This window comes from Notolepis coatsorum (genome assembly GCF_963971535.1).
Source record: "Notolepis coatsorum genome assembly, chromosome: 5".
In the NCBI taxonomy this organism is placed as follows: Eukaryota; Metazoa; Chordata; class Actinopteri; order Aulopiformes; family Paralepididae; genus Notolepis; species Notolepis coatsorum.
In genome coordinates, this window is record NC_140169.1 from 122,199,535 (window position 1) to 122,226,104 (window position 26,570).

Here is a 26,570-nt window from a genome sequence, read left to right on the forward strand (position 1 = left end):
TGAATGTATTTTACACATTAAAGCCTATTTGAGGTATATTGATGATTTATTTTTTGTATGGTCAGGCACTAAAGAGGCTCTGGAAGAGTTCCACTTGTTTCTCAACTCTCAGAGAGAGACTATTAAGTTTACTATGAATTATGATTCACATTCCATAGCATTCCTCGATGTATTGGTGAAAAAGAGAGACAAATTATTGTCCATACCGAAGTGTTCAAAAAAGAGACTGATCGAAATTCGTTTCTCCATTATAGCAGTTATCACCCATCAGAGTTCAAGAGGAGCCTTCCATTTAGTCAGATTTTGAGATATAAACGTATCTGTAATACAGATGACATTTTTGATACACAAGCCAAGGAGCTTTGTCAGAACTTTAGATCTAGATGATATAGTGAGGCCCTTATTGAGAATTATCTTAATAAAACTAAACATAAACAGACAATCCCTTTTTACACATAAAGACAAAGTAAAAAGCAACTCAGTAGCATTGGTGTCCACCTTCAGCCCTATTTCTAGAGATATGTGTGATATTGTGAACAAATACTGGTACATTTTAAAGTCAGATCCTAAGATCGGAGGTGTGTTCCAGGAACCACCCAAATACTTCTACAAACGGCAACCTAACTTAAGGGACCAGTTAGTTAAAACAGATTTTCCCAAAAAATTTACCCATTGTATGACTAATATTCCAAATGGCAATTTTCCATGTTTGTCTTGTACCCAATGTCATGGCATGATTAAAGATACATTTTATTTACAACCAAGTACAGGTAGGAGTATCGCTGTTAGAGGCCGGATTACCTGTAATTCTGATTTTGTGGTTTACTTGCTTAAATGTCCTTGCAACCTTTACTATGTTGGAAAAACAAGAAGACGTTTTAAAAATCGAATTTCTGAGCACAATGTTCTATAAGAAGAAATTACGAGAAGTCTTCAGTTGCAAGGCACTTTAATAAGTTAGGACATGATATTTCTGGCTTAAAATACATGGGTATAGAGCAGGTCTTGAGACCACCAAGAGGCGGCGACAGAGACAGGCTCTTGCTACAAAGGGAATGCTTTTATATTCATTATCTGGATTGTTTAGAGCCTAGAGGCCTCAATGAGGAAAATGTTTTGACCTGTTTCATTTGATTATTTCATTTCATTTGATTGTTTATTATTTCATTTCATTTATCATTCTTTATATTTATAATTGAAAGATGGCTTATATGGGTCAGGAGTTTAAGATGTAGGCCTACTCTGTATAAAATATATATAAATATAGATATATCTCTTTGTGATTTACATGTTTCTTTTTGATTTACACGCTTCTTTTTGATTTACATATTCTGAAAAGGTTGTGCTTGTAAGTGGTATTTTATACTTTTTTGTAGATCTCTTGTGGGAATGTGTTGTCATTTCCTATGTTGTCACTTCCTGTTTGTCTTGTATATACTAGGGTCACTTACCCTTCATGCTTCATGCAAGCCATTCTGAAGAAGGTGTGTTCACACCGAAACGTCATGATTACAGGCTGCCAATAAATTTGGGAAAAACCTGGAGTGCGTGCCAGGACATTGTTTCCCTATTTTTATGTTATTTACCTATCCTACCGACTACCTTCAATTCCGCTGGGAACCAGGCAAGTGATCTGGAACAAACACTCCATGTCACACATATTGCACAGCACATATTAAAACCTGCTATTCCTAAACCATAAATACTACCACTGCCTACCGTAGTGTATAATGCTCGTTCCTGCATCCCGGAGTGAGGTGTGCACCTACCTCACTGCACCGGCCGCAACAAACAATTCAACTCACGTTCCTCCCGCAGGTAGCCCCCTATAACGGAACCTGGCTCATTGAGGCCCCTCCTCCTTTCTCATTACTGCCACCCGCCACATACACCCCCTCCAAATGTATCGGCGTCCCGACGATATACCAATACAATCCACCACTTGGGGAAAACCTTAAACTCAGTCCTGAGAACCCTGTACGTTACTATACTGCAGATTTAGGGAGTCGAAACGGATTATCGTGTTTGCCTGCAGTAGTCCTATTAGACTTCCTGAGGCCCTCCACCACCACTGGGAAATCTGTCTCCAAGTCGCCATCCCCTCCTTCCAACACATCATCCTCTGGACAAAGCTCGGATTCTGACATTGACCCCTCACTATACGACTCCAACGGCAGTCCTTCTGTCAATGTAACATCTGTGTCCTCCACCCCATTGTCTCCTATATCCCCCTGCTCCTCCTGCTCTTCCCCCAAATCGTGGCCTGTATCAGGCCTCAACCCACCTATGGGCATACCTCTCATCTCAGTCCGGTGAACTTGCCGCACCGGACCATCCTAAACTGCAGGGGTGATGGAGTAGTAGACTACACCACGTTCTGCGGGGCACTGTACCACCCGGTAAGCGGTCGGTTCCCAAACATCCTGAATCTTGTTCCAACCCTTCACCCCATGGTTACGGACATATACAAGGTCTCCCTCCCCTATAAATGGATCTCTCACTTGCTCTTCCTGTTTCTTATCTCTGTACTCCCTCCTTGTAGCCAGGCGCTGTCGTACGTGGCTATACACTCCCTCCAGTGACTCCTGGTGCTCCTTTACCCAGTCCTCTAGACCCTGCTCAGCCTCATCTAACCCCTCCCCTAGCAAAAAATCCACAGGGAGTCGGGCTCCCGGCCAAACATTAAAAAGTAGGGAGTCATGCCAGTGGACTGATGCACGATGGTGTTCATTGAGCATCCAGCCTGTGCAGTGACACAGGCAATGACAGCAACGTGTGATGCGCAGGGGGCTACCCAGGGCGCGGATGTTGAGACTGTTTGTATTAGTTTGGTTCTGCCTGCGAAATGTCAGTCCATGTCGCAGACTGATTTGGCTACAAAGCAGGACAGTGATCCGGCTTTGGAAGAGCTGTTAGATACAGCCGTGCCGTTTGAAAAAATGAATGAGTCAGATGTTATTGCCAAAGGCAAAAAAGCAGTAACATTTCATGTGAACCTCCTAAGGCCCACCAACTTTTGCCCATCTAAAGGGAGGGGGAATAATAGGGAATATAACTATGTTTCTCTCTGTTCCACTTCTCCAGTAGCCGTTCCTGAGGAGGGACTGCCGGTAGCCCAGGAGATCACAGGGTTTAGCCCTAATGACCTGAGGTTTGGTCAGAAAGTTGGTGGTCCCATGACTATTCAGAAAGAGAATAGAGCAAGTCGGAGGAAAAAAAGGAAGAAAAAGATAAATAAAACCGGAAAAAAAAGAAGATAAAATCTCTTTATGGTCATTGTGCTGAGATAGATGATGTTGTTGTGCCCGCAACTTTCCAGCACCTGATGACATGCGTCTGGGCGTGGTTGACCATTTAAGTTTAAATGGTAGAGTGACCTGATAGGGTTGACTCCATTGTTTTGAAGTACATTTCATCTTTTAACATCCTGTGTTCTTCTCGTCTCGTTTGTTCCCCAATCCCTTCTGTCTCTTACCCTCTTAATTTGCTTCTTAGGATCCATGGTTGCTGAGAGCGGAGGCAGGAGGGTGACCTGTCAGCAGGGGTGTTGGAGATGATGTGTCTGAAATTGTGTTGCTTTGTTTGTGATTTTGATGTTGTTTATTTGTATATATACCAGGGGAATAAGTGACTCTTAGTTTGCTGTATTTTGTTTAGGTTCTAAACATTTTTAATCTCTTGCCCCTCGAACCAATTGGATGGTGTTTCATTGTGTGGTGTATTATCCCTTTACATGTTGGCCTTAATTATTTGATTGCTGTATACACAAAGGGCTAATTTTGATAATACACGAAGAGGCCTAAACTCCTTAACCAATAGGATAATGTAGAATTCCCTATTTGGGGTATCCTTGATAGTTTGGTTGGAAACGCCATTTAGATCTGTAGATAAATATCCCTTTTTGGCAAATGTTTTGATTATAGACATTTGTATTTAGAAATTTGTATTGGTATGTTCTGTTATCTAATATGCAACTCTTGTTTTGTCTGTTCCCCAATCCCTACTGTCTCCTGCTCTCTTAAATAGTTTCCTAGGGCCCTATGTTGCAGAGAGCGGATGCAGGATGGTGAGGGGAATGGATGAAAGGGTTAAACAGGATTTGGTTTGTGATTTGAAGTTAGAACAACTCTTCATTCAAAATATTATGGTTACTTTGTTGTGGATGGAATTAGCTTGCTGGTAAAATACCTAAATGTAATTTGTTAATAGGGTAGAACCCTTTTCTTTAGGGGGAGTCTTCTGACTCAAAGAACATGGTAGAGTGGGTAGGTCGTTACCCAAATTTGTAGCACCTGTGCAGTGGAGAGAGCTGCCTGCAGTACCCTTATATATGTTCCCCTGTCTAATCCCTTCTGTCTGCTTTCCCATCTCCCAGGACAGGTTGTATCAACACCAACTTTGGATCCTTTGAGAATTCTGATACCCACTATTTCTGTTGTTTATGTCAATTATTGTTTGTTTAGATTTAAATACGCAGCGGCCCGCCTGATCTCAAACCTACCAAAGTCGGCCCATGTCACCCCACTTCTTAGGGACCTGCACTGGCTCCCCATTGCTGCACGAATCCACTTCAAGACCCTCTGTAAGGGCCATATGAGTGTTTTTGTTATAGATTATTATTATTGTAACTGAGGGGTACAATTCCCTGACTGTATTACTAGATATGATACTTACTACCACTACCTTTGTACTTAATATTCGGCCACCCAGTACTCGGCATAAATATATTATGATGAACACTGTCACGTAGATGAAACGGATCCAACACAAATGTACGAAGTCGAAGTATGCGTTTATTACTACACAGCAATGGTGTGTAGAGCAAGCACTTAATCACTTAATTACATTTATGAATTGAAATAGTATGCACTTTTATGGCAAAGAGTATTCGTCGGTATATCAATAGAGAATGTCCAATCTCTGATGGCGCAGGTGGTAAATATACGACCTGGAATAGTTAAGGAATAACAGCAATGATACTTTAATGATTATAAGACTGGATACACTAGGGGGGTTAATCCGGTCGCTTGTAAGACAACAGGAGTAGGAGGGGGGGGGGGGGGTAGAGTCTGGCTGCCTCGTCCGGCCAAGGGTATCCTGGGTGAACCCACAGTTGTGCAGTTCGGTGCGCCAGCGATCCTTGGACCACAGATGAAAGCAGTTGGACTCTCTGTGAGCCGGCTCTCTCCGGTCCACGGGGGAGAGACGTGAAGCGACCTCGTCTTGCAGAGCGTCTCCTCACCTTGCGTCCTCTCCAGGGGGGGGGGTTCCAACACACGGCAGTGTCGGGGGTCTTTATCCATGGAATAATCACTGTATACAAAGCATAATCCGTGCCTGGGAAGGCGGGCTGTCATCGGTAGAATAATCCGGTATACAGGTCCACTCGCTCGTCGGCTCTGGGGCTCCTCGGATGCAGTCTCACATGGGGTCGACCATCCTGGATAAGCAGCCAGTTCTCTGCCCGAAACGATGGGGTACTGACTACGGTAGTATTCTCACCGCACGAAGCACTATATATTAACAGACTATTATTAGCTTAATAGACTACGTCCAACTCGACGATATAGTGCCAAATATGACTATTCAAATATTAATATACACGATGTCTCAATACCGATGGTAGGCCGAACTTGGCCTTACTCCCACACGTGGCGTCGCGGGGAGGCTTTACGTCTGTCACTCTATTGGAGGGTAAGAAACTGGACTGAAAAGGAAGTCCTACTTTAGTAGCGCAGTATATATACGCACTATGAACAAATAGTACCGTTAGTGGTGCGGTAGCCAGATTCCTACGCGGAACTAGGACTTGTTCGTACATGTTGAGCGGTACGTTTGAACTGGGTCTGGGGGGGTATGGCAGCCTGGCACCAAGGTCTCGACCAATAGTAGAATGGAGACTATTATGGGATGTTCAGTAGGCTAGAATGGATATTCAATGCATATTGTACAAGGAATATACAAGGGATATCAGGGAATATTAGAGAATATACAAATACAATTAAATATATATATATAATAAATATATATATTCGGTTTAATCTGGCCCTTCACAACAGCCACCCCCTGATTGGTCCCAGACCTAATCAGTTAAGCAGAGACAGATTAATCGCGTTGTCTATTTACACATAAGGGTTTGCTGTAGGGGTCAGTCAACTTCACAAAGTCATAGGGTTATAGGGTCATGGTCATCATCGATTGTGTCTGGGAGTCGGGGCAGTTCTATGAGCCTCGCCACGGGACGGGTGTAAGTGCGACCCTGGACAAGCACTTCAGCTGCTCGGACCTTGCCGTCGGCACCGGTGATCACTTTGCTTACGCGGCCGGCCGGCCACATAGCTCTGGGCAGTGATTGATCAATAATCATGACGACTGTTCCTTCTGTCAAATTGTCTCTCTCCTTTACCCACTTCTGGCGGGTCTGTAGAGACGGTAGGTAGTGCAGTAGGAATGTCCTTTGTTGTGCACTCTCTATGGTAGTGCAATCATCTATGTTGGGGTCTGCGGAGATAACAGTGCTCAATCCACAGAACACTGGCTTCTTATTCTCAGCCTCCTCCTGACTGGCTTCCCTCGGGATAGGCGTGGGCCACTCTCCTTCCGGGAGCTTTAGGAATGCTGGGCCGTCACTGTAGACATTGCGACGGGTGAGGTCATCTAGGGGCATTCCCCGGGTGATGACGTCAGCTGGGTTCTGTTTTGTATCAACGTAGCGCCACTCTGTTTCTCCGGTTAACTCTTCGGTTAAGTCTTGAATCTCGGTGACTCTGACTCCCACGAAGACTTTGTACTTGCATGAGTCCGATTTGATCCAGGCGAGTACTGTCGTGGAATCTGACCACAGGATTGTTCTAGACACCGGTATGGTGAGCTCACGTTGGATGAGCGTGGCTAGGTGCGCTCCGGCTAGGGCTGCGCAGAGCTCTAGGCGTGGGATAGATTGTTGCTTGCGTGGGGCTATTCTCGAGCGGGCGAGGACAAATGCTGTGTAGATCTCTCCCCCCTCTTCTTGGGCCCGCAAGTAGGCTACTGATCCGTATGCGACCTCTGAGGCGTCACTGAAGACGTGTAAGTCCATTTTACATGTCTCTGGCCTCACCGTGGGTGGGAAGTAGCTTCGGCGCATATTAACGCCTGGGAGTGAGTGGAGCTCCATCTCCCACTCTCTCCAGGTGGATACAAGGTGTGCGGGAATGGGGTCGTCCCAGCCCTGGTCCTTGTCCCACAATGCTCGTACAATAATTTTTGCCCTGGTGGTGTACGGTAGAATACATCCTAGCGGGTCATATTGTCGGGCGAGTGTTGTGTACACACTCCGTCTGGTGGTCGGCGCCGCCGCCGGCCTTCCCTGCTCCGTAGTCAGGGGCTTGTGTCTGTAGTGAAGCGAATCTGTTTTGAATCGCCACACCAATCCCAGGGTCATCTCCTGGGCTTCTCCCGGGATTGTAGCCATCCAGGTCTCGCTGCTGGCTGCCTTGTCCTCGGAGGAGAGGCTGCGCAGTACTTGCGGATCGCTGCTGGCCCACTGCCTGAGATCAAAGCCGCCTTTGATCAATGAGGCGCAGAGTTTAATCAGGAGAGCCTCGGCTTCTTCCTGGGTTGAAAGGCTTTGTAGACAGTTGTCTACGTAGAAGCTGTTCTTTACGCTGTGTCGGACCTCTTCGTCCGCTGCTGGGTCCTCTGCTACATGTTTCTGTAGTGCAAATGTAGCACAGCAGGGGCTGCACGTCGTTCCGAAGGGGAGGACTTCCCATTGGTAGATGGCTGGGTGCTCATCTCCTGGCTTCTCTCTCCATAGGAACCGTAACAGGGGCTTGTCCTCCTCTACTAATCTCACCTGCAGGAACATTCCTTTAATGTCCCCGCTGATGGCCACCTTTTCCTGGCGGAAGCGGAGTAGAACGCCGAGTAGGGAGGGGCCGAGTGTGGGACCGGGCAGTAACTCTTTATTCAGATTTTGGGATCCGATCTGGTAGCTGCAGTTAAATACTATGCGGTCTTTACCGTTGTGATGGACCTTGTGGTGAGGCACGTACCACGATTCAGTGGTCTGGTCAGCCTCTTTAATGTCCATCTTTGTGACGTGTCCCGCTGTGATGAGCTTCTCAATCTCAGCGCGGTATACACTCTCTTGGGCGGGGTTCTTGGCTAAGCGCCGCTCCGTGTTCAGCAGGTACCGTTCTGTGGCGTCTGTCTTGGCGTGGAAAGTAGGCATTCCTTCTCGCCGCAGGAGTGGCGTGGCGTATCTCAACACGCCGTTGACCGGGACTCTCATGGTCCCTGTCTCGAGGAGGTGAATGGCGTAAATGTCATCTTTAGAGCGAATGTCTTTCTTTCCGTTCTTAAAGGGCATTTGTTCCAAGGTCCATAGCCGCTCTACGTGTTGCAGGAGTGCGGTTTCTCCCTCTGTGACTCGGGAGTGGAGACATCTAGTGGCTGTACTTCGGTTGAGAGATTTGGCGAGCGGGCCTTGGAGAGTCCATCCCAAACGGGTCTCGACTGCTGCAGGACAGCCTCGGGGTCCGGTATGAACCCGGTCTATCGGGACAATGAGGTCTGCATGGTCGGAGCCTATCAACAGGGTCGGCATAGCATTGTCTATGAGCGGGATCGGTAACTTGCGCAGATGTGCATATTTCTCCATCAGCTTGGCGACGGGGTATGTGTACCGCGACAGTCCTATTTCTTGGCTGGTGAAAGCGTCTGTAATCTGGTACCGTCGCTCAGGCTGGCCGCTTGCTGCGATAGAGAATGAGACATTCTCGCCCTTTATCGTCTTCAAATCTCGTCTTATTGTCCGAATTGTCATTTGGGTTTCGCTTCCCCACAGCCCTAGCTGGGCCGCAGCGGAGGCGAGCAGAAGGGTCTTCTCTGACCCGTCATCGAGGACGGCGTAAGTGTCCAGGACTTTATTCTGGTAGCTTAGTGTCACACGCACTACTTTTAGGAGTACTCGGGCTCCACTGCTTCTGGCGGGATCGATGTACATGACGCTCGCTTTGCTGCTGGATGGTGCGGGTGAAGGGCGCCGTCTGTTACTGTCGTGAAGTATGTCCAGATGGGCTCCATCGCACTTGGTGCACCTTTTCTTTAAGCGGCATTCGGCTGCCATGTGTGAGCGCGCACAGCGAAAACAGCGCTTGTTGGACTTTATCCATTGACTTGCTTCCTCCGCGTTCAGCTTGGGGAAGGAGTCACATTGCGCTAGCCAGTGTTCTTTCTCACAGTAGGGGCACACTATCTTCCACTTCTCCGTTCTGGAGGGGGTACTGTGGCTCCTGCTGCTCGGTACTGACTCCGATTGGTGCATCACAGTCACCGATCTTCTTCCATCATTTAGTCGTCTGGTTCCTTCTCTGGAGCCAGGGGTGCTCCGTCCGAATGTATCTAGCCGTAGGCTGCTGACTTCTCTCGCCAGGAAGTCTGCTAGATCGAGGAGGTTCGGTTCGGGGCCATTCGGGTCTCGGTGGTCTCTCTGCCGCCTAAAACGCTCCTGTCGAGCGGGCGGCAGCTTCTCCAAGATCCTTTCCACATTTGAGTTGGCGTAAAGTTCATGCCTCCCCTTCTCTCTCTGCGCTCCCAACATCCCTACCAGGGACTGCACTCTGATGGACAGGTCGTCCAGTGCTCGATTGTCTATTGCTGGGGGTAAGCGGTCGATGTGTCGGATCTCCTGGATCACGTAATCCCATATGCGCCCATACCTCTGGTCCAATGCTACCAGCGCTGCTGTGTATGGGGTGGTGGAAGTCGCGTAGGCGAGCGCTATATTATGTGCGCGGGGTACCTTTAAGTGCTTCAGTAGGATGGCGTATTTATGGCGTTCATCCAATACATCCACCAACATGGTCTCCAGACACATGCGGAGTTCTGTATACTGGGCCCGGTTCTCTTGGGTGAAGTCGGGTACCATAGGCGTGCCAATGTATGACGCTGACTGTGGATACATCGGCGAGCGTTGGGGGAGAGGCCTCCTAGGCGAGTCTCCTCCCGCTCCTTGGTATGGGCTGGTACCGGCAGTGTACCATGGCCCGCTTGTCCAGGTGCTGTTCCTCGGTGCGGGTCGTGCGTCGTGCTCACCCGGGTATAGAGTCGGGGGTCTGTAGCGCAGCTCCGCGGGAGTATAGCCTGGGCTGTACCGGACCTCCTGGTCCGGTAGAGTACTGTGCTGTCGTCGGGCGTGGTTCTCCTCCTCTTCCTCTTCGTCTTCAGTTAGGTCATCCAGTGCTTGTAGTCTCTGGTTTAGCCTCTCCACAGGATATGCTGCTCCTTCCCGGTTGCTAGGTCTCGCTTGGACCGGTGGGGGGAGGTGGTCTGTGGGGGATATAGACCTCGTCTGTTGGTCAAGTTCAGGGTTGTTTACTCGGCTAGGGGATGCCGCCCTGGAGGTGTGTCTAGACGAGTTCCTGGAGCCTCTGGCGGAGGGAGAGGGTGTTGTCCGTCTGATCAGCTGTTCTATTAGTTGCGCTTGCTGTCTGTCGCGCTCTGCGTCCCGTAGAGCACCAGCAGCTGCTCGCTGGCTGTCTGCTCGGTCTCGGGCCACATTCTCTTCCCTCTGAATGCGTCTTATTTCTAGACGTATATGCTCTTCTTCGCTCCGCTGCTGGATCTGCAGTCGGTCGCGTTCAGCAGCGGCGTTCAGGCTGATGAGGAAGGCCTGCTGTAGGGTCCTCTCTGCCTCGCTGGGGGAAGGCGGTTGTATAGGGGAGCCTTCCCTCGGGGTACTCCTTGCGGAGCCTTGGGGCTCTATCTCCACGGTGCTCTCCCCGTCTTCTTCCGTGCCGAGTTCTCTCTCGGTAGCGTTGTATTCCTCCCGGGACTCATCGGGGACTACTTCTTCAGTACTGGCGGGGTGTGAAGTCATGTCTGGTTCCCACTGGTCCCCACCGTGAACTTGGTCAGTTACATTAGAACCCGTAGGGGCCTCTATGGTCGGGGTAGTCTGGGCGTTGGGGTTAGACATACTTTTACTTTCTAGTTTTACCGCGTTTACTGTTAGTAGAAGACTAGGTTGTTGACTGACAGCGTAAGCCTCTAAGTACTGAGGGAGCCGTCGTTCGCGCTGCGGGCGTTGGTTAGGAGGATCGTTTCGTGGAGTGTTCATCATAGGCCATTTCAATATTAATAACACTATATTAATATTACACTAATTACCATCCGGCTCGAAGGACCAATTGTAACTGAGGGGTACAATTCCCTGACTGTATTACTAGATATGATACTTACTACCACTACCTTTGTACTTAATATTCGGCCACCCAGTACTCGGCATAAATATATTATGATGAACACTGTCACGTAGATGAAACGGATCCAACACAAATGTACGAAGTCGAAGTATGCGTTTATTACTACACAGCAATGGTGTGTAGAGCAAGCACTTAATCACTTAATTACATTTATGAATTGAAATAGTATGCACTTTTATGGCAAAGAGTATTCGTCGGTATATTAATAGAGAATGTCCAATCTCTGATGGCGCAGGTGGTAAATATACGACCTGGAATAGTTAAGGAATAACAGCAATGATACTTTAATGATTATAAGACTGGATACACTAGGGGGGTTAATCCGGTCGCTTGTAAGACAACAGGAGTAGGAGGGGGGGGGGGTAGAGTCTGGCTGCCTCGTCCGGCCAAGGGTATCCTGGGTGAACCCACAGTTGTGCAGTTCGGTGCGCCAGCGATCCTTGGACCACAGATGAAAGCAGTTGGACTCTCTGTGAGCCGGCTCTCTCCGGTCCACGGGGGAGAGACGTGAAGCGACCTCGTCTTGCAGAGCGTCTCCTCACCTTGCGTCCTCTCCAGGGGGGGGGGTTCCAACACACGGCAGTGTCGGGGGTCTTTATCCATGGAATAATCACTGTATACAAAGCATAATCCGTGCCTGGGAAGGCGGGCTGTCGTCGGTAGAATAATCCGGTATACAGGTCCACTCGCTCGTCGGCTCTGGGGCTCCTCGGATGCAGTCTCACATGGGGTCGACCATCCTGGATAAGCAGCCAGTTCTCTGCCCGAAACGATGGGGTACTGACTACGGTAGTATTCTCACCGCACGAAGCACTATATATTAACAGATTATTATTAGCTTAATAGACTACGTCCAACTTGACGATATAGTGCCAAATATGACTATTCAAATATTAATATACACGATGTCTCAATACCGATGGTAGGCCGAACTTGGCCTTACTCCCACACGTGGCGTCGCGGGGAGGCTTTACGTCTGTCACTCTATTGGAGGGTAAGAAACTGGACTGAAAAGGAAGTCCTACTTTAGTAGCGCAGTATATATACGCACTATGAACAAATAGTACCGTTAGTGGTGCGGTAGCCAGATTCCTACGCGGAACTAGGACTTGTTCGTACATGTTGAGCGGTACGTTTGAACTGGGTCTGGGGGGGTATGGCAGCCTGGCACCAAGGTCTCGACCAATAGTAGAATGGAGACTATTATGGGATGTTCAGTAGGCTAGAATGGATATTCAATGCATATTGTACAAGGAATATACAAGGGATATCAGGGAATATTAGAGAATATACAAATACAATTAAATATATATATATAATAAATATATATATTCGGTTTAATCTGGCCCTTCACAACAATTATCATTATTATTATTATTTCCAATAGAAGGATACGATTTATGGGAATGTTATGGTTTATCTGTATAGCCAATTGGATATTCTCAGTTGTATTGTGGTGATTCACGTGACAGGTGAATCACGCACGGCGCAGCTGATGACATAAATAAGTAATGGGATTCAGCTGGGTGGCGTAGCCACGAGGGAAAGCATACAGTTTTCCGACCGCTCTTGGGATAGTCTTAGAAACGCTTTGAACATAGAATTGAACCACGTTTATAGGTACCATAGGATCGCTTTGATCACCTCTCCCATGTAAACTATCTTTTCTAAATAAATCGGATATCTGTGGTATCTGATAACGGAAACTCAAAGTGTGGAGACTATTCTTTGGACGGAGCGCGTATGGGATCACCTCCCCGGTTGCCAGTAGAAGCGGTCCAGGAAGAGGCCACTACATTTAGTCGGAAAACTATGCGTTATTGAAGTGAATCCAGGTAGAGGCGCACTTCAATAAGCATTAGTCGGAAAACTATGCGTTATTGAAGTGAATCCAGGTAGAGGTGCACTTCAATAAGTATTAGTCGGAAAACTATGCGTTATTAAAGTGAATCCAGGTAGAGGGGCACTTCAATAAGCATTTAGTCGGAAAACTATGCGTTATTGAAGTGAATCCAGGTAGAGGCGAACTTCAATAAGAATTAGTCGGAAAACTTGCTGTTGTTGAAGCGAGCCCAGGCAGAGGAACGCTTCAAGGACAAGAGGACTCGCAGGTTATTGATAGCGACCCAGGCGGAGGCGCGCGTCAATAAGTGACAAGAGGACTCGCAGGTTGAATGTTGAGGCGACCCAGGCAGAGGAACGCTTCAACAGTGACAAGAGAACCAGCGTTGTGGATGCGAGCCCAGGCGGAAGCGCGCTTCAGGTGACAAGAGAACCAGAAGAAGGAAACTGGTTTTGTTTGGAGAACGCTGTGATCGAAAAGGAAGAAATCGATCAACCACGGTGTTGGAAGGAAGGATTCTCGAGGACATCAATGGAACGTTCGTGAGTAAAAGTTATCAATGAACTACGGACTACTACTTACGTTGCGCGCGCACACAGCGCTGTGGGATATAGAATAATTAAACAGTTGTGTTACGGATTGGCGTGTAACCATTAACTAAAATGACTTATTCTTACCCTAATGAAGAGGAGGATAATGATTATCTGCAACAATTACGAGCAGCATGTAATGAGAAGCTCGCAACATGCACCCGCAAACAACATGAGATTGAACAAAGGGTGCAATTAGAGGATGAAGAAGGTGTAAAATTGCACCTGGCATTATTTAATAATGCACTCAAAGATCTTAAGGTCGCCAATGAGGCTCTACAAAACTGGATGTTTATGATGGAAGATGGTGAAGATGTTACAGCACAATGGTATAGCCAGAAGATGGATGTATTCAATGCATTTATTAATGAGACGGATAATTGGTTGATGGAGGAAAATAAGAAAAGGCAAACCCTAGCTCCCGGCCAAATAGAGTCTGTGGTCCAAAGACGAGTTGAGAGTGCTCAGGATAAATTGGCTGAATTAAGTCTAGCTGAATTACTTTCAGCCAGAGCTGAATTAAAGGCTGAGAGGGAGAAACTTGACTTGGATACAGACATAGCTGTATCAACGGCCAAAATCAAAGTACTGGAACGTTTTGAATTAGAGGATAGATTAAAGCTGCAGGAGGCTAATTTAAAGGCTGAATTAAAGGCTAAATTAAAACTGCAGGAGGCTAAATTAAAGGCTGAATTAAAGGCTAAATTAAAGCTGCAGGAGGCTACATTAAAGGCTAAATTAAAGGCTGAGAAGGTCTCAGAAGGTCTACAGACATTCCAGCAGCAGCTCGTTAGCCAGCAGCAACAGCAACAGGAGGCCAGACCGGCTGACAAGAAACAGGTTTACCACTATGAAGACTCTGTCAACCCAAGTGACAAGCCTGCAGGGGCCAAAGAGCAGCTGAGAAGAGAGGAGGAGAGGAGGCACTCGGAGAGAGAGCGGAAGTACAAGCGTAGACGGATTGAGGAGCAGCGACAACTTCTGCGGTTGCAGAGACAGCTTCAACAGGAGAGGGTCTACCTCGTGTCTCTGCAACAGCAACAACCACAACAGCAGCAGCAGCAGCAGCAGCAGCAACAGCAGCAGCAACAACAACAACAACAACAACAACAACAACAACAACAACAACAACAACAACAACAACAACAACAACAACAACAACAACAACAACAACAACAACAACAACAACAACAACAACAACAACAACAACAGCAGACCTAGCATACCTTGCGGCAAAGGGAACCGCTCCCACCTACCTCCGGTCAATGGTCTCTAACTACACACCCTCAAGACCCCTACGCTCTGCATCTTCTGGCCACCTCAGACCTACTCCTATCCAAGCTCCGGGAGGGTCACCAAAGAGGGGAGCATGTCTATGTTCCCCGGGTCCTATGTTCCCCGATTGATTGATTGATTGAAAATTTTAGACCACCAGCCCTGATTCCAAATTCTAACCTTAACCAACTTCGAAAGAGGGCCTAAGCTTAACCAGTTAGAAACAAGGCGGACATTAATAATTAATAAAATTATAAAAATTAATAACATTTTCAATCAATTAATCAATCAATCGGGGAACATAGGACCCAGGGAACATAGGGATGATCCCCCAAAGAGAAGTCGCCTATTCTCAGTCCTTGCCCCTGAACTACCCACCCCAGTTAGGACAGCCAAAACCCGTCCAATCTTTCGCCGTCGACTAAAGACGCACTTCTTCAACCATTATCTTAAAAAAAAAACAATAAAAAAAAAGATCCCCTCCAAATTCCTCAGAGACTCAGCAGCCGCCATCACCCCAGTCATCACACACATAATAAACCTCTCCATAAAACAGGGACACGTACTCAAATACTTCAAAATTGCGAGAGTAACCCCCCTGCACAAAAAGGGCAGCAAATTAGCCCCAGGCAACTACCGCCCTGTTTCTATTCTTACCTCCATCTCGAAAGTCATGGAAAAAATAGTATACGAACAGGTCGAAAAGTACCTTGCGCAAAAAAATGTAATCTACGAATTCCAATCTAGCTTCAGAACATCCCATTCCACTCACACATGCCTTCTCTATTTGAACGGCCACATCAAACAAGAGGTGGACGCGGGCAAATACTGCGGCATGGTCATGCTGGACCTACTAAAGGCCTTCGACACTGTCAATCACTCCATTCTGATTGACAAGCTAAAAGCAATTGGTTTTGATAGTCTATCAGTGAGCTGGATGCAATCCTACCTGGAGGGGAGAGAACAGATGGTGGAGGTAAACGGTACTCTATTCCCCCCCCCCTCCCAGTGAGCTGTGGTGTTCCACAAGGAAGCATAGGACCGCTACTGTTCCTAATTTATGCAAAATGACATGTCGTCAGCTTTTGACTGCAACTTGTTCCTGTTCGCGGATGACTCAGCCCTGCTGGTCTCTGACAAGAACAAGTTACAGGTTGTACAAAATCTGCACCTGACTCGCTGATAACAAACTATCATTACACCTGGGTAAAACGGAGTCCATTCTCTTCGGTTCAAATAACAAACTCAGCAAGACCGACGGCTTCTCAGTTACAGTGGGTGACAATATTGTAAGAAGGAAAGATGAAATTACATACCTAGGTTCCATCCTAGAGGCAAATCTTTCCTGTGACAAAATGGCATCCAATGTAATAAAAAAAGTCAACCAACAAACTAGATTCTTGTACCGGATCTCCTCTCTGGTAAACAAGAATACCCTGAAGACTCTGGCAGGAGCACTCATTCAAGGTGAGAGAAACAGGGTTTATTCAATGTATGTGATGTATAGATTGGGGGGAGATGACCACAGCTAAAACGGTGCCAGGTCAGAGAGATCAAAATGTGCATGGTTTGCCTATGAAGAGAGTGATAGAACAGTGGTCCAGTAGCCAGCAGAATGTTTAGCAGTCAGCCCAATGTTTTGCATTCCTCGCAGGAACAAACTGATAAGAGTGTACTGTAGGCCCAGGAGGGAGAGAGGTTCATCTTAATGAAAGTTTAATGGTGTAAAGGTTAAAGCAGTTGTCATGACAACACGTCGCATGACAACCAGAAGGCGGGGCCGTCGTTGCGACGACGAACATCTATAAGTCGAACGGTGTTTCCGGGTGTTGAGCAGACTAGAATCTGACCGAGAGCGAGTAGGACTGAGATCACACAGAGGACTCTCTCTCCTCTTATCACGAGAGGGGAGGGGGGGGGGGGGGGGTTGAGGAAGAATGCCACGACATCATTAGCTTCGGCTAACACGAGGAGGGTTCAGGCTAACGACTAGGCCTGACCACTATTGGACTGAATAACAAAAGGACAATCTGAACACACCGAGAGATCATTAGAATAGACTCTTCAAGGACGATACAATTTGATAACATCTGATAACATCTGATTATGAGGTTCTGTTTATAGCAATAAAACAACGCTTCTCCTCATAAGGTATTTCACGGTGTCGAAGTGTCGAATTCTTACGGCGGTGGAGAACTAGTATGGTTTATGGATTGCACTAACGGGGAAGATAAGGATCTTATCTACCAGTATCGGAGACGTCAGGACCATTAAAAGTACACAACGCAGAGGAATTGGATGGAGGGCCAAACAGACGAAGACGTGATACTGGCCAGTTTGATCAGAATCTTACAGTTGATGCCGTTGGGACCCGGATTTGCAAGAGATTAAAACAACGGGAACAGTTGGTTGTTGATGACAGCCGGATTTGCAAGAGATAAGAACAACGGATAAATACTTTCTCAATAATGGGGCGACAGTGGACAACAGTCATCAATGTGTGGGAGAATCATGATCGAAGCAAGGCCGGCCAGCCCTGGGAGAGAGCGGCGAGTCGAGCGGTCAGGAGGCGAACCAGCGCTGTAGGGGAAACAGCGCTCCGATCAAAAATGTGAGTTCACTGTGCACACATGGTTGTTTTGATCTTTTAAGCCAAATAAAAACGAACGAAGATAGTGCATCCGTAAATAAGTAGCGACAGAGAATGCCAGCTGTAATAATATGAGCAGAGAGCCATGGTGAAAATCGAGGGTGTTATCTACAGAGAATGAAAAGCAAACGAGGCAGGCTGCACAGTTTTGGTTTAAGGAGGGTAAATGCGAGATGAGGAAAGGGGGGGGGGGCGCTTGAATCAGATCGAAAAATTGTTGATGGCGGGACTGTTTTCATAACAGAAGGAAAGTCGAAAGGAGATTGTACCAGTGTGTATTATGTCCGATCAGGCAAGAGTATTAGTCTGAGAAAGCGTCCCCTGATAATGGATAGGAAAGAGAGGAAAACAGCGGTGTTTTTAGGCCTTGGAAGGAGGGGCAGCGTTCGTTTTGTTTGTGAGAGAGTAGCCATTATGAGCGAGTCAAGATGGCCGCAAAAGGGACCACGAGGAGATAACAACAGATAAAGAACCAGGAAGTGACACGTCAACTAAACCACCATAGAGGAGGAGTAGGTCGCCACCTAGTGGCGGAGGGGGGGTAGTGCTGGGGAGTTTTCATTGCCCATAGGGGAATATTTAGCACAGAGAGTGGATTATTATTATAATAATAATATTAGATAGAGTTTAATCATACAATGGATTAAATAAGAATTGCACAGACAGAGGAGGTGCAGTTATTTGAATGGGTTAATTATGGAATAAAGAGGGAAGTCCAGTGGGGCCTTCTCACACCTAATAAATAGGCAGAGTCTTGAGGGGACACGTCACCAGAAAGAACTGGCGCGCGCTGGGGGTCACCCGTGGGACAAACGTAGAGCGCCGAGTGGGTATCGTTTAGCTGCTGGTGTCACGCCGGAAGACAACAAAACAGGGAACAGCCCTGTAGGATTAGATATGGGTGTGGAGAAGGTGGTAGACTAATAGCAAAACAAGGGAAGTCGAATGGACAGACGACTGCCGGTGTTGTGTTTCTGCTTTCAAAGGGGGGAGACACCGACAGCGATGGAGATGACCAGGAGATGACCAGGAGACAGACTGGAGGAGGAGGAAGCCGCAGGGGCCAGGCACCGACGCCTGGTACACAGATCATCCACGACGAGAGAGAGGAGACGGCGGCGGTGGAGGAGCAGATGTGGAGAGGACAGCCAGAGACACTGAGCAGTAGCAGACCAGGGGAGACATTTTTGCCTAGGGGACCGCGCCCTGGAAGGGGGACCAGCTCAGGAAAGGAGCCGTCACTGAAAGGGGCCCTTGCCCTAGAAGATGGGACCGGCCCAAGATGGGAGGTGTACTGTAAGAGAGGGAAGGGAGCGCTCTGATTTGGACGTGGGGTACCGAATAGGGGGGCCGAAGGGTTTAGGGTGTGTCGTCTGAAAAGTTGCAATCTGGGTTTTTCTCTGTCTCTCTCTCTCTCTCTCTCCTCCCTGACCGTTGTTTATCCTTTCTGGTTTGGGTGTGATGCGGGTAATGGAAAACAACAAGGCAAAACAGCAGACGGCGGGGCCCTAATTGTTATGAGTCCATTTTTGGGGTATAATTAATTGAAAAACCAAGTAGTTGTTGATTCTGAAGGTTGATTAAGAATCAAAGGGGGGAATGAGAGAAACAGGGTTTATTCAATGTATGTGATGTATAGATTGGGGGAGATGACCACAGCTAAAACGTTGCCGGGTCAGAGAGATCAAAATGTGCATGGTTTGCCTATGAAGAGAGTGATAGAACAGTGGTCCAGTAGCCAGCAGAATGTTTAGCAGTCAGCCCAATGTTTTGCATTCCTCGCAGGAACAAACTGATAAGAGTGTACTGTAGGCCCAGGAGGGAGAGAGGTTCATCTTAATGAAAGTTTAATGGTGTAAAGGTTAAAGCAGTTGTCATGACAACACGTCGCATGACAACCAGAAGGCGGGGCCGTCGTTGCGACGACGAACATCTATAAGTCGAACGGTGTTTCCGGGTGTTGAGCAGACTAGAATCTGACCGAGAGCGAGTAGGACTGAGATCACACAGAGGACTCTCTCTCCTCTTATCACGAGAGGGGAGGGGGGGGGGGGGTTGAGGAAGAATGCCACGACATCATTAGCTTCGGCTAACACAAGGAGGGTTCAGGCTAACGACTAGGCCTGACCACTATTGGACTGAATAACAAAAGGACAATCTGAACACACCGAGAGATCATTAGAATAGACTCTTCAAGGACGATACAATTTGATAACATCTGATAACATCTGATTATGAGGTTCTGTTTATAGCAATAAAAAAAAAAAAGTGTCGAATTCTTACGGCGGTGGAGAACTAGTATGGTTTATGGATTGCACTAACGGGGAAGATAAGGATCTTATCTACCAGTATCGGAGACGTCAGGACCATTAAAAGTACACAACGCAGGCGGTTAGGTGGCCGAGCGGAGATTGCGTTCGTCACCAGCCCCGGAGCTGTGAGCTGGATTCGCCTGTTCGAGTCCAGCTCACAGCTCCGGGGTTGTCACCAGCTTGGCTGGCCGTCTGCACTAATACAATTGGCTGTATTAGAGGGTGGGAGAAGCTGGCGGGGTGGGTCCGGGTCGTTGTAAACAGCGACTCCTACAGTTCGGTCGGGGCGCCTGCTAAGCGCGGATAGGACTTGAGGGGGATAGTGTGGTCCTCCCACACGCTACGCCCTCTCGATGAGAATCCGCGCTGCCAGGTGAAAAGAAGCGGTGATTGGCTGGACGTGTGTCGGAGGAAGCACGTGGTAGCCTCCACTCTCCCAGATGATCTGACTGTGGGGGGTAAGTGCGCAGCGACCAGGAAGGGACTGGGAATTGGCATACGACTAACATTGGGATGGGAGAAAATCGGAGGAAAATGGAGGGGGAAAAAGATCAAAAAAAAAAAAAAAAAAAAAGTACACAACGCAGAGGAATTGGATGGAGGGCCAAACAGACGAAGACGTGATACTGGCCAGTTTGATCAGAATCTTACAAAGGGTACTACGACTATGCTTGCACCTCATGGTACCAAAGCACCTCAAAGGCGCTAAAAACTAAATTACAAACATCACAAAACAAACTGGTCAGACTACTGCTTGACCTTACTCCTAGAACCCACCTCACCCCTGCCCACTTTGACAACCTAGGATGGCTTAGAGTAGACGACAGAGTACAGCAACTTGCAATGGGCCTGGTCTACAAGATACACTACACGACTAAGGTACCCATGTACATGTCAAAATACTTCCCAAAGGTCAGTGAATACCATGACCACAACACCAGAGGGAGCTCCACAAATCATGTTAAACCCAGATTCGGCTCAAACAAGGGACTAAACACGTTTCGCAATTATGTGGAATCAATGTGGAATGCCCTACCCACAGCTGTAAAGGAATGTGAATCACTACCCACTTTCAAAACCACTCTCAAAGAGCACCTACGGGAGATGTGAAAATATTCCACCCTGTTAGGTATATAAAACTAACAGGGTGGAACATGCACCTAAAAGGGTGGAAAATCTATTACAAAATGTATGGAAATACATATAAATGCTGATACATATCCAATTGTCATGTAAACTATTTACCAATATGTATGTAACACGTTTTATTATAATATTTTTTTAATAAATTGGTTATAAAGCCTCATTTGGATTTATACCTCCATCCTGCTGCATCACACCTGTGATAGAATAAATATAAATACTTGATTCATCCCGAGGGAAAATTATCTATACTTGTCTACATTTTAGGTAAGTATATAATCCATTTAAAGTTTTCGCTACATACATCTCTCTGCCTGTCTCTGTCTACACTGTCCAGATAGATTCCTCAACGTATCTCCATGTTGCTATGACCTTTTGTTTAGTGCTTGAGGCTCTTCAATCAGGCCTGACTGTCAACACACCAGCTGAGATCTCTGCAAGGCATTTTGGCCATTTTGGGCTGTAGCACCAACTGAAGCTGACAGGGAAACATGTCAGTGCAAGACACACGAGAACCTGCAGTTCATGTCTACTAGCCTTTTCATTAGTAGTGGGCTTCTGTCCACTAAAGATGTAGAGAAGATGGCAGATACCATCATCTGCGATCCCAATATGAAGGATTGTGTCTATGGTGTTTGTGAGAGTGCCAGTGTTGCCAGTTACCCAGGTGGGGTTTCCCCTCCCGATAAGATAAACCCAATGGAAAAACATGCACAGATCGCTAACGCTGTCGCATCCCTAACGAAGACGGACAGGAGAACTTGGATTGGTCCCCGGGCGCGGCGCTCGCCGCAGCCCTTGTCTACTCCCGGCTGCCCTTGGGGGGAAGGATGATGGGATGGGAGGTGCAGAGAACATTTAATCAGCGACTCGGTGCATGTGTGTTCCTGTGGGTCGCCCATCGCGTGTGTGTGTATTAATCTGATGACAAATAAAGACTTATACTTATACTAATGAGGTTCAGTCTGTCCACCCTGGGGGATCCCATCAGCAAGCCACCCTCCACACTGGTGTTCTGTACACCTCCTCCCAGTCCCCTCTGACCTTTTGTTCCATCTCCCCTTCTCGGAGGCACGACCCATCGGCCATCTGGGCCCACCTGTACCGGTGCTGGATTTGACCTTTTGTTTAGGGCTTGAGGCTCTTCAATTTGGCCAGCTGCGAGCTGAGACATGTTTCCCTGTCAGCTTCAGTTGGTGCTACAACCCAAAATGGCCAAAATGCCTCGCAGAGATTTCAGCTGGTATGTTGACAGTCAGGTACTGTGCCTGACTGAAGAGCCTCAAGCACTAAACAAACGGTCGGTGCAATTAGATATAGCAACATGGAGATACGTTGAGGAATCTATCTGGACAGTGTAGACAGAGAGATTCATGTAACGAAAACCTTAAATGGATTGAAGTGTATCTTTTTTTTTTTTAAGGTTAATTTTTTGGCGTTTTATCGCTTTATTTCTACTGGGCAGTCCAGTAGAGAGAGAAAGAGGAGGAATGGGAGACAGAGTGGGGGGGAAGACATTCGCGCTATGTGGTCCGCCACTGGGGCGCCCCTATTGAAGTGTATCTTACATAAAATGTAGACAAGTATTGCAATGAATAACAGTTATTAAGACAATAGAATGCCTGAAACATAATACAAAGTAGTATCCTATACTTACCCGATTACCTGAAATCTTGTCATACTTACCTGAAACAAAATGTAATTGAATGTGAGACAGACAGACAGAGACAGAGACAAACAAAGAGAGTGGAAGAGCTGGTAGTTGAGTGGAAGAGCTGGTAGCTGAGTGGAAGAGCTGGTAGCTGAGTGGAAGAGCTGGTAGCTGAGTGGAAGAGCTGGTAGTTGAGTGGAAGAGCTTGTAGTTGAGTGGAAGAGTTGGTAGCTGAGTGGAAGAGCTGGTAGCTGAGTGGAAGAGCTGGTAGTTGAGTGGAAGAGCTGGTAGTTGAGTGGAAGAGCTGGTAGCTGAGTGGAAGAGCTTGTAGCTGAGTGGAAGAGTTGGTAGCTGAGTGGAAGAGCTGGTAGCTGAGTGGAAGAGTTGGTAGCTGAGTGGAAGAGCTGGTAGCTGAGTGGAAGAGCTGGTAGTTGAGTGGAAGTGCTGGTAGTTATATCAAGTGTTGCTGCTGCTAACCGTCACACCACTACTTAACTGTAGTTAACCCTCGCAGCCCAGTTAGTGAGCGTGATATTGTTCAGCAAGCCAGGGTGTTACCATTCCATCACACTACCGTCGCATGTCCACCAGAGGACAAGGCTAGGAGAGATATTACTACTACCGAAGGACCAAAGAGACACAGGGCTCAAACTTCTATCAACCCCAGACCTGTATGGAAGGAGAAGGACCCCATCACTTGTACAACACAGTGACACAGAGCTTGCAGAGGGGAGGCTGGAGAGTGTGTTGGAGCTTTCAGTCTCTGCCTCTGAGAGCTATATGCTAAATTAAATTAGATTAAAACGTATTGTCATACAGCACAACGGAAATAAGTTTGACATCCAACCAGAGTGCACATGTCAAGTGTATGCCGCCCTCTTGTGGACTGGAGGAGAACAAGCATAACCAGCAGAGATCATTGTGCACAAGCACAAACATAACAAAAACATAATTGAAACGGTTTATTATCATCATTATGTGTCATCATGGTGGTATGAAGAAACAGCTTCTTAAATATAATTGATGTTTGCTTACATGTATGTCCACATTACAAAACACATTGGTGAATAACATTTCATAAACATCCTTAGCCTACTCCCAACAGACACAGTGATGAGTTCTTAGTTGTCTTCTGCAGATGTAAGTAGAACTCACATTCAGTATGGTTGTAGAAAGAACATAACTGATATGTCTCTTACGACCACAAAGAAAATTATTATTGGAACATTTATCAAAACTGGAATTCAACAGTCCCTGTGCTTCAAAGTGCATAAGAACTGAATTCTAAAAATCTTGACTTTTACATAGTTATATTAATGACTGGGTTTGTAACCGTTCATCCCAACAGTTGATTTTAGGTGTGAAATGCGAATGCGATACAATTTCCTCTCCAAGGCACGTTTTTTTGAGTTACTCTAAATGTCAATCAAGACCATATCAACATGCTTATGTTTTTATCGTGATATTATGAAGGGGGTGCTCTTATACTTATTCAAAAGCACATTTCCACAAATCTGACCAGCTCCGACGTACACCAGTTGATGTGTTGACACTGAACTGAAGCAGAATGACTTGATGACCATTGTAACACTGACTACAACATCCACACGACGTGAAAGGAGGGGAAAGGGGTATAGTACAAGGAGGAAAGAGGTATTTAACAACAACTCTTCACTGAGGTGTTTCACTCGCTAGGGAATCACATTTATTTTTTTTCTTTTTCTTTTTTTTCTTCTTTCTATCGTTTAGACGTGCAAGTTAAAGCGATCCTTGTTACATTACAAAAGAACTTCCAGAATTCCCCTGATGACAAAGACGATACAGCAAAAGGTTGCTATCAAACTCTACAGAGTCTACTAAAATGAGAGTAAAAATAAGAAAATAAAGGCACATGTACAGCGACAAGTCCGTCTTTTTGAGTCCTTTTTCTTTCTCTTTTCTTTTACAGTTCTGGTTGAGAGGCTAGCAGCAGAGTGGCATTGTGCAGTTGGCTGCTGCCCCCCTCTTTACAAAATGGCTTCTCGCTGGTCTACAGGTCGGTGGCTGTGACGAGTTCAAACCACTGCCTCAGTGCATCGCTCAGGGTCTCTGGCAAGGCGTTTACGTCCCGCAGGATGACATAGAAAGGGAAGGGGAACTCCTCCATGTAAGTGCGGATCTCTGGCATCTCTCCCGGGCCTTTGAATATGGGCACCTTGATGTCCAGGATGGAGTCCTGAGGAAAGACCAAGAATTTTAACAACACAGGAAAAACATACATACCAAGCAAAAAGAACAAAACAACAACTTTGCTTGGTTTGTCTTTGTGCTCGTACTTCTTTACTGTAGGTTACTTTCATTTTTAGCTAGGTATTCTCAAGGCTATTCTACTGAGAAGCAACAATTTGCCCTCATCTTGGGTGCAAGCTACTTGGCAATAATAGAATTTGAGCTCTTTCCACTGTTGCACTTGCTGAAAGATGCTCTGTATAAGAATCTATATAAAACGTTAATACAATAAAATGTAAAAAATCTGTTACACTGGCATATACTACACGCAGAAATACATTTAGATGAACCTTCCCTTACCCTAGAGTTAGGGTTGTCCAGCACCACAAAGATGACAAACACTTTGGCACTGCGAGCCGCCTGTACAGCCGCCATCACCCTCTCTTTACCCTCCAGGAAGAGCCCCCTGCCGTCCGACACGACGACCAACAGCTGGGCCGTCTCTGTGGAGAGAGGAGGTCAGAGGTCAGTCTCCCTGGCTACAGTGTTTGTGTTTTACAGGATCCTGGCTGGCTGAGCCTCTGAGAGGGAGGTTGATAACACCGGTACAATGTGGTTTGTAGTACCACAATTCCATTGAATGCATCAACAGTATGTATGTACTAATGACTTGAGTAATGAGTAGGGGTGTAACGGTGCACAGAAGCCACGGTTCGGTATGTACCTCGGTTTTGGGGTCACAGTTCGGTACGAGTTCAGTACAACAGGAAAGAAGCAACAAAAAATCCCAAATGTACTGTATAAGGCTAGGTTTCTTTTCATTTATTTTGAACAGACAGTAGTGCAAGTTACTTGCCGCGGTAGTCTGTGATAGCGGTGTTACTCTGTGTTCAGGTATCCACGGAGTAAATTACTTGCCACCACTGCTGCATTCACATTATAACAACAAGTAATGTAATGTGCTAGACAAGCAAGTAGTGAGTAGTGGTCATAAGGAAAATTATAGTGGGCTCTAGTGGGCATAAGGCATATACCTGCGTATGATGTAGACTACATACTGTAACTGATGACAGGTGACAGCTGGAATTAGCTTCTGAACAACTACATGCCTTAGTACCCTTGGGCAAGGGAATTAAACTCAATTGGTGCCTGCTTTGGGGCTGAGAGTGTGACTCAATAGTGAATGTCAATAGTGTCCAAGCCTGTTACAAAATGTCATCCACGTATCCATAATACAGATCTATGCTATTCCATATTATTATATTTGTATTATTTTCAGCAACAGTAGCTGTTATTCTCTTGCAAGCAAGATCAAACCTGATCTATGTGGTAATGTTTCCATTATTTATTTAAGTGGCAACCAACAGCTAGTATAGTTGGTCCCCAAAATGGTCTCAGCTTATCACAAATTATGTTGACCAACACACACACACTAGGGAGCTTCAGGGATTAAAGCAAAAAAAAATCTCCTGACTGAACTTTTTTTCAGGCCAAGTCATATTCTTATTTTATCCTCCACTGTATTTCTTCTTAATAGCGTTGGCGTTTTAAGGGAGCCTACTTGTTTCGGTTTCGTCGATAATCCAATGTACAGTTACCCCCCTCACCCCGCCTACCCAACCCCCCCCCCCCCCCCCAACCACCTCCAA

At 46.7% G+C, this 26,570-nt stretch overlaps 1 protein-coding gene across 1 annotated transcript in view; it reads right to left on the reverse strand.

Moving 5' to 3' along the window:
• Positions 1-23,692: 23,692 nt before the first annotated feature.
• The window catches only part of mdn1 (midasin AAA ATPase 1), a 113,002-nt gene continuing 110,124 nt past the window's right edge, over positions 23,693-26,570 (reverse strand). Inside the window, exons 101-102 of the mRNA XM_084313776.1 lie at positions 25,282-25,424; positions 23,693-24,928 (exon numbers count right to left, since the gene is read on the reverse strand). Coding sequence (XP_084169902.1) covers positions 24,743-24,928; positions 25,282-25,424 — 329 coding nt within the window. The 3' untranslated portion in view covers positions 23,693-24,742. The remainder of the gene's footprint in view (positions 24,929-25,281; positions 25,425-26,570) is intronic.